Below are 8621 nucleotides of genomic sequence, written 5' to 3' on the forward strand. Positions count from 1 at the left end.
TATACACACACTATATATATATATATATATATATATATATATATATATATATATATATATATATATATATCGTCATTTAAAGGTATAATGAAAATTTAAACTAAATTACATTCAATTTAAAAAAAAAAAAAGGATCACTCTTCTTGAACCAGACTAAAAAGAAAATTGGTTCAAATAAATTAAAATAACAGGAATAACATATAAACAAGAAATTAATTAAAGGATGCAACAAATTATATTATGAGAAGCTAATGTACTACTTACCATTCCAATATTCTTAATAGAAAAGAACTCACTTAATTGCTTTTATGTTAGTTTCCAATTATCTAAATTTATTTTAAAAACTTTAACAAATTGACATTTGAATTGAGATTAAAATTAGAAAGATTAATTTGGCCCTCGTGCTATGAACCTCTTCAATCTTTTCAAAACAAGAGGAGTACAATTTGATTTTCCTATTAATCTTTTTAGCTTTGAAAAAAAGCATTTTATTTCCTCACATGACATGTGCACTAGAAATTAAAGTAATAGAGTAGTAGATTTTCTTAGATATGATTCATCTTCCTTTCCAAGAATTCTATTTCCTTTATTTATTTGTCATGTAGCATGCATGTTATTTCCAAGAAACAACATATCCCTTAGGCTTCTATACACCCTCTCTCAAACCTAGCCCCACAAGATGGCAGAAAAAACAGTACTCCTGGTAAAAGAAATGAAGTATAAAATCAGTAACTTGGAAGAGGGAATTGATGAAGCTGGTTTTTTATTATTTTGGGGGGGGGGGGGGGGGGGGGGGGTGGAAAAAAATTTACTTCTCTTACCTCAACATTTGAATGGTCAAAAGTCAAGATTGTCTTATAGTTGAACAGGAACATCAAGACAAAAATGTCTAACTTTGACTAATAAGTCTTGTATAGATCTTAAAAGCCAAAGCATTTGATTCATAATTCTATGACAAACTGGCTAGTGAAGAAAAACACTGAGAGCTATATAGAGAGGTTATCCACCTAACCATAAACCCCACAAACAACATGAATAACAACACTATCCCAACTTCTCCTACTCAATGGAATATGGATATCCAAATGCCATATTACCAACAAACAGATCATTTTGAACTAGCAAATACCCCTTATGAAAGTTTCTCTCAAGATTCTACAATCATGAACACTACTACTACCTATCCAAGTCATGTTACAATAAGTAGTGATTATCAGTATTCCAATTTAAGTCCTGAAAATTCTTCTGGAAATGGTGACCATCAGTTGAGCCCTAAAACTAGTACTATATCAAAACCAGTGAGAAGGAGATCAAGAGCTTCCAAGAAAACTCCTACTACTCTTGTTAATGCCAGCATATCGAATTTTCGAGCAGTTGTACAACAATACACTGGTTGTCACACTTCTCCAATCAAGAACCAAAGGGGTCCTATTAACTTAAGTTTTGGACCACAAACAGATGATTTTCTTGAAAGTTCAATAGGGGAGGGTTCTCATTACTCTCATGTCGAAGCTGCTAATAAGGAACAAAAGCAAGAATATTTTCAAGAGAGTGGTTCTCCTGTAGATTATGGATATAGTAACTCTGGAAATAGTAGATTAAGTGTTGAAGATTATGGATGTCAGTGACTTAATAATCTTCTGCATAGTAGGAAAAGTTGCTTTCTTCTTTTCACTTTGGCATTCATTTTTCTTTCTTTCACATGATCTTCTCGTTCCATCCTCTTCCCTTGACATCCTCTGCATAGTGTCGGATAATTTAGATTTGCATTCGGTAAGCTTACTAATATTTGTTAAAGCGCTTCCTACCAAGTTCTTCATAATTAATCCTCAGGCTTGCTATTGTATGGTGGTTATATGCTAATATTTAGAACTAATATAATATTCACAACCAGAGAGTGGCTTGGATTATTGTTTTGATCTACTCTACCTTTTTTTTTTTATACGCGTTTGCACAAAATTTTGTATTTCTTCGTAATAAAGTTCACTAATGCTTGAAATGAGAAGTTGATGTACCCAAAAACAGAAAACAAGAAAAAAGCAAAGAAATAGGAAATTAACAAAAGAATAATAAACGAAGGTGCATGTTTATTTGAGCTGATCTTCAATATTATATTGTCAGAGTTTGAGAATAAACCCCTAAATACGTTTTTCGTGTGGAAATTGGAATAGGAAAGGAGAAAATACTTGTTTCCATTAAGTAATTAATATTGGATAAGGATGAGAGTGCTGTGCATGAGATAAGAAAGCACCAATTTATTTTTAATTCCATCTCTTATGATGAAAGATAATTCGTTGTCTGAATCCAACACCAAATTATTGTTTTCTTCATGGTATTTATGAATGTTTGACCAAAAAGTGTTAAGTCTTTTAGTAAAACCAATTTATGATGAGATGAAGGGTGAATCTTAGTTAAGAATAATAAAATCTAGATCAAATATTAGGTGAAGTCGGTAAGACAAACAACATTAATTAGTGTGTTCGTGTTGATTCATAAATGCAATAAAATAAATGTGCAATAAATGTAGACAATGACAATGAATATGACAAAAAGAAATCTACCACCCAATTATTGTAAGACTTGGATGGTTCTGTTCCCTGACAGCAACAGGGAAAGAGGAGGAATAAAGATGGTTGAGGAATCTTGGATCTTGTGAGCAAAGAATAAAAAACGTATGCGTGGATAAAGTAATCAATGAACAAGGCAACTTTTGTATATTCTCTCAGGTCTACTTTTTACAATGTTTTTTTTCTCATAAAGTTCACATCTCCTTTTTTTGTTCTATATCTCTTCCTATTTATAAGGGATATTTTCCAGAAACCCTAAACAGTACAAAATAAGGAATATTCCTTGTGTCCATATCTGAACCTATGCTACCGTTATTTCTTCATCTCAGCTACCCGTCTTTGGCATCAGCCCTCTTAAGAGCAGCCTTCAGCTATTTCACCGCGGTCGACCCCGTCCTTGGTCTCGCTTATCCATTACTGCCAAGTCGCCAAATTTAGACCAATGCAGTTAGTCCCTCTGTTTGTTGAGGTCGTGGTCCTGCACACCCTCGATAAGCGGACCTGATTCGCCTCCTTTTTGGAAAAATTTGGTTGTGTTGAATAAGTCGGGTCGGTCGAGGTGGAGAGAACGGCACAACCAGTGAAGTCGTGATTGGTGTGGCTACCATGGGGTGACGTCATGGCCACGCGCGTCAATATTACGCATCTTCCCGAGACAACGTCTGTGTTCCTGTCGCTTTGGTTTTGGTGCCATTAACAATCCCTTGCCCTATAAATAGATAGGGATTTCATTTTTCAGAAGTTTTCACCATCCTTTACCTTGCATGAGCACTATTCTTCTTTGATCTTCTTTGCAGTTTCTGCTCTAGATTTTGCTTTTCCGGTTCCATTCTTCTCCTCCTTACTTAGTTGTTATCTTCTTCTTTGGGTTTGGTAGAACACATTTCATTGTCGAAACATGTCACGAACTCTTCGCATTCATGATGAAGTTTCCGATGCCACTCCGTTATCGGTGGCTCCTCCTCCCAGTGGTGAGGAATTTATGGCTGAAGAGGATGAGAGCTTTCCTACCGCGGAGGAAATAGTTCCCAGAAACCCTTTGTCTAGAAATGATTTTCCGAAGGAGCCAGCTCCCGCTCAGGTGATCTCCGAGACTGGTCCGTCTCATATAGCTGAGCTTCGATCCAAATATTGCATCCCCCCCCCCCCACTTCGAGATAATTTTGGCTGGTGGCGACATTGTGGAGGTCCATCGACCTGGGTATTGTGCCTTCTATGTCTACCCATTCTTGATCGGTTATACTCTTCCTCTTCTTCCGTTAGCGGAGGAATTTTGCCAGTTTTACAACGTCTGCCCGGCACAACTCTCTCCTTATTTGTATAAAGCTTTTCTGATGTTGACGAAGTACACGGAATTGGCTGGTTGTGAGGTTGATGTCCGTCACTTGCTGCACTTATTTTCACCAAGTTTTTATAGAGGTACTATGATACACCAACGACATCACGGGACCAGAGGGCTGATAGTCGGAATGGACAGTAGGACGAATCGAAAGTTCTGGCATAAGTACTTTTTTATCAAGACCGAGCTTTTGGTGGCGGACCGGCTGGGTTTCCCGAGCAGTGGAACCATAATCGTAAGTGTTTGTCACATGCTCGTTGTCTTTTTTCGTCCTTTCGTTTTCGGCTCATTTGCGGTCTCTTTATTTTTCAGCTAAAAGACGTGCACCCTCCCCAGTCCTCGACATTGAAGATTGGGTGGCTTGCGTGTTGCCTCACATGGCGGGAATTCATGATTGGGCGGTTTTCTACAAGCGCTTCGGACCGAAGGTCCCGTCTAGTAAGCGTTACTTTTGCTTCAGCTCTCTGTTGTTTGCCATTGCTCGTTGATACGACCTTCTTTTGGTGCCAGGTCGACGGGTTTCCAAGAAGAAAGCTCCAGTTCCGGCATTTTGCCAGGCTATCGCATCGGCAGGGATACAATTTGCTTTGGCCGAGTCTGTTTGCGGGGGTCGTACTCAAGCTCTGTCAACGAGGGATTCCGCCCCTCAGAATGTTGCTGCACGAGATGAGATCTCTTCCCGGCCTATCTACCATCTTGTAGACGAGTCGTCTAATGGAGAGGAGTCGCCATCGAGAAAGAGGCGAAGGGTGGAGCTTGGGAAGGCCGTCGTCACTGGTATTGAACCGAAGAAACTTATTGCTCCCGAAGCGGTGCCTGTACTTGCACCAAACGTAGGGGCTATTTTTACGGCGGATGCCATTGCGGAGAGAAGGTCCTCTAGGGCCGAGGAGGTGCATGAAGGCGGGGAACTTGTAAGGACTGCGGAAGGTGGCGCGTCGTCGGCGGTCGGGGGAGATGGAACGGTACTTGAGGGGGACGACGGTTCTGGTTCGGACATTGACCCTGAAGAGATACGGGCTTTCTTGGAGAGGAACACTCGCGTGGAGGTAAGGACGGAGGGTACCAACTGGCATGTAATCATCCCAGTGGGTTATGACCTTTTGGCCAACTCGGAACGGGCGGTGCCGCCTTTTGCCCCCTTGTGTGCGGCTTCTGAGAGCACGGCGTTGCAGGCGATTAGCGATGCTGATTTATCGCTAAGTATATCTGGCATGGCTCTACGAGTAAGTGCTTTTTAATGTTAGGATTTGTTTCGTGCGTGTAATCTGCTCATACTGACTCGTTTCTTCTGCATGTCAGACTCTTATCATGGGGATCGAGCGTGAACAGAGGAAAGAGCGAAGGACGGCCCTCTTTTAAAAGGTGACTTCCAAGTACAAGGAGTACCGTACTAAGCACCGAACGCTGGCTGATGTTTTTACCCAGGATAGCGAGTTTCAGTTATTTCACGACGGGCTCAAATAGAAAGACGAGGAATTGAAGAAAAAAGATGAAGAGTTAAAGGAGAGGGATGATGAGCTAATGAGAGCGGTCGATGCAGTGAGCTCGAGGCAGCTCTAAAGGTTAAGGATGATGAGCTCGAGGTGAGCAAAGGGGTGATGGCTGAGAATGCCGATCTCCAAGCGCTGGTGGCATTTTTAACTGCTGAACTTGGGCAGAGTGAGGCAAATGCTGTTGATCTGGGGGGTGAGTTGAGCGCCAAGGTCGAAGAGTTGGCTCGTATCGAGAAACATAGAGCGGTCGTTGTGGCTGAAGCGGCGACCTTAGAAGATGCTCTCTGTGTTTGCAGGTCCAAGCGGGAGAACGAGGCAGAGACATCGGCGCTTATGGTGGCGAGGTTAAAGGAACAGATCCAGAATTTGGAGGCAGAGTTATCTGAATTGAACGAGCAGGTCGTCACCTTGAAAGCTGAGGAGGTGCGACGGTAGTCACAGCCATCCACGTCTCATACTTCTGCCGATCCTGACGTGCCTCGGGAGTTGTACGAGATGTGGGTTCACGCCGAGGCTCAGCTCGACGTATATAAGTCTTTGAAAGACGGCGGGAGGATTTCCGAAGCAGAACTTGAGGGCGTCCATGCTAAGGCACGTGCGGCCCGTGAAGCTTGCAGTTATGCCCCTGGTACACCTGGTGGGGATGATGTTGACGATGATGCGGATAGGCTTGCCTCCGATTCCTGGTATGATGATGAGTATGCCGATGGGGATGACGCAGCGTAAAGCCGTCATACTTAGTTTTTGCTCTATTTTGCTATTTTTGTGAGGGCGTCTTTAGGCCCTTTGTAAAAAAGTATTGTAACTTGGCAGTTGTAATGGAACAGCCCTCCCCCTTTTTTGTTACGTGTTTCTTGATTTTCGCTTTCTTTTCTTTGTCATATGGGGAAGTCCCTGATTTTTTGATGAGATCGATGTCTGACGTGGTCGAACATTGAAGACTTCGGGCGGAGTCGCATGCGGAGTAGTTCCAACAAGGTCAAAAGTGAAGCAATTCGAGCGAGGTTGAATGTAAAATAATTCGAGCGAGGTCGAATGTAAAACAATTCGAGCGAGGTCGCGAGGTCGAATGTAAAACAATTCGAGCGAGGTCGAATGTAAAACAATTCGAGCGAGGTCGAATGTAAAGCAATTCGAGCGAAGTCGAATGTAGAATAATTTGAGCGAGGTCGAATGTAGAACAATTCTAGCGAGGTTGAATGTAAAACAATTCCAGCGAGGTCGTATGTAAAACAATTCGAGCGAGGTCGAATGTAAAGCAATTCGAGCAAGGTAGAATGTAGAATAATTCGAGCGAGGTCGAATGTACAACAATTTGAGCGAGGTCGAATGTAAAATAATTCGAGCGAGGTCGAATGTAAAGCAATTCAAGCGAGGTCGAATGTAAAGTGTGAAAAAGACTTAGTGAAGAGTAAAATTGCTTCTTTATTTCATTCATTGGAGAATATTACATATGTCATTCGTTTCATACATATATTGGAGAAGTTTCCATGTATCCAGTCCCTTCATTGTTCGCCCTGGAGAAGCAGTCGGCAGGCGGGGCGATGAATTATACTTGAACTTCGGGACATCCACTTTGTCGCTTCGTTAAAAACCTCTCCGAGAAAACCCAATTGGGACAAAACTCGGATGAGGGAAAAAGAGTACGACGCAGAGGGCGTCTCTTTTCAAAAGTTGAAGTATTTGAGATGGGCGACGTTCCAATTGTTTTGTAGTAGTTTTCCCTCCATAGTTTCTAGCTGAAAAGATCCTTTGTTTGCTGTTGTCGTGATCTTATATGGCCCGTCCCAATTGGTTCCTAGTTTTCCTTCTCTCGAATCTTTGCTCGCTTGTGTTTTAGCCTTGAGTACATAGTCTCCGACTTTGAGTGGTCATACTTTGGCTTTTGCGCTACCATTATTATGTAAGCCATGTCTCTTCGCTCCTCTGCTTCGTCGAGATCCTGTTTTCTATTTTTGTCATTGCTTGGCCCACTTTCGTTGGAGTATCTAAAACTTGGTTCACCGACCTCAACCGGTATCATGGCATCAGTCCCGTAGACTAGTGAGTATGGCGTTTCTCCTGTGCTTGTTTTCGGCGTGGTGCGGTATGGCCACAGTACCTCCGGGAGTAATTCCGGCCATAGTCCCTTTGCTTCTTCATATTTTTTCTTCAAGATATTCAGTATTGTTTTGTTAGAGGATCCGGACTTACCGTTACCGGCAGGGTGATATGGCGTGGAGAGTATTCGCTTGATGTGCCATTTTTCGAAGAACTTAGTGGTCTTCTTTCCGGTGAATTGGGGTCCATTGTCACAGCTGATTTCTTTGGGGATGCCGAAGCGACATATGATGTTTCTCCATATGAATGTGATAACTTCCTGTTCGCGTATTTGGGTGAACGCACTTGCTTTTATCCATTTGGAGAAATAGTCAGTTAAAACTAAAAGAAAACGTATATTACCTCGCCCTGTAGGGAGGGGTCCAACGATGTCCATTCCCCATTTGATGAACGGCCATGGCGATGTAACAGAATGGAGGTGCTCGCCCTCTTGGTGTATCATAAGGGCATATTTCTGGCACTGTTCGCATTTCTTGATATAATCAGCGGCTTCCTTCTTCATTGTAGGCCAATAATATCCTGCTCGAATGAGGCATCTGACGAGGGTCTGACTGCCGGTATGGGCACCGTAGTGGCCTTCGTGTACTTCCTCGAGTACGCGCCTTGTCTGATTCGGCCTTAGGCATTTCGCTAAGGGGCCTCCAAACGTTCTTTTGTATAACTCGTGATTTATGAGACTGTACCTGGCCGCCTGCATTCGAAGCTTTTTGGCTTCTTTTTTGTCTGATGGGAGTGGTCCTTCCTGCAAATATGTTATGATACAGTTGCGCCAATCCCAAGTCAAATTTACAGAGTGTACCTCGAGTTGGTCTATCGATGAATTGAGGAGGGTGACCATATTTTCCTTAGTGATGTTCTTGGTGGCCACTGCTAACTTGGCGAGGCCGTTGTGCTCGAGGTATCTGGTCGAGTTGACACGTCAAATTCTGGTAGCAGTTTATGAATTTCTGCCTGGTACCTTTGTAGCCTCTGCTCTTTGATTTGGAAAGTCCCTGTGACTTGGTTGGCGATGAGTTGTGAGTCGCATCTAAGGACGACTCGTTGTGCTCCATATTTGAGAGCTAGATTTAATCCTGCAATTACGGCCTCATACTCGGCCTCATTGTTAGTCATATCGGG

At 42.4% G+C, this 8621-nt stretch overlaps 1 protein-coding gene across 1 annotated transcript; it reads left to right on the top strand.

Moving 5' to 3' along the window:
- Positions 1–1073: 1073 nt before the first annotated feature.
- LOC109238488 lies at positions 1074–1628 on the top strand. Its single transcript, XM_019404958.1, has one exon. It carries the CDS (start codon positions 1074–1076, stop codon positions 1626–1628), a length of 555 nt encoding a protein of 184 aa, XP_019260503.1.
- Positions 1629–8621: the final 6993 nt, after the last annotated feature.

Source organism: Nicotiana attenuata, unplaced genomic scaffold, assembly GCF_001879085.1.
Source record: "Nicotiana attenuata strain UT unplaced genomic scaffold, NIATTr2, whole genome shotgun sequence".
Lineage (NCBI taxonomy): Eukaryota > Viridiplantae > Streptophyta > Magnoliopsida > Solanales > Solanaceae > Nicotiana > Nicotiana attenuata.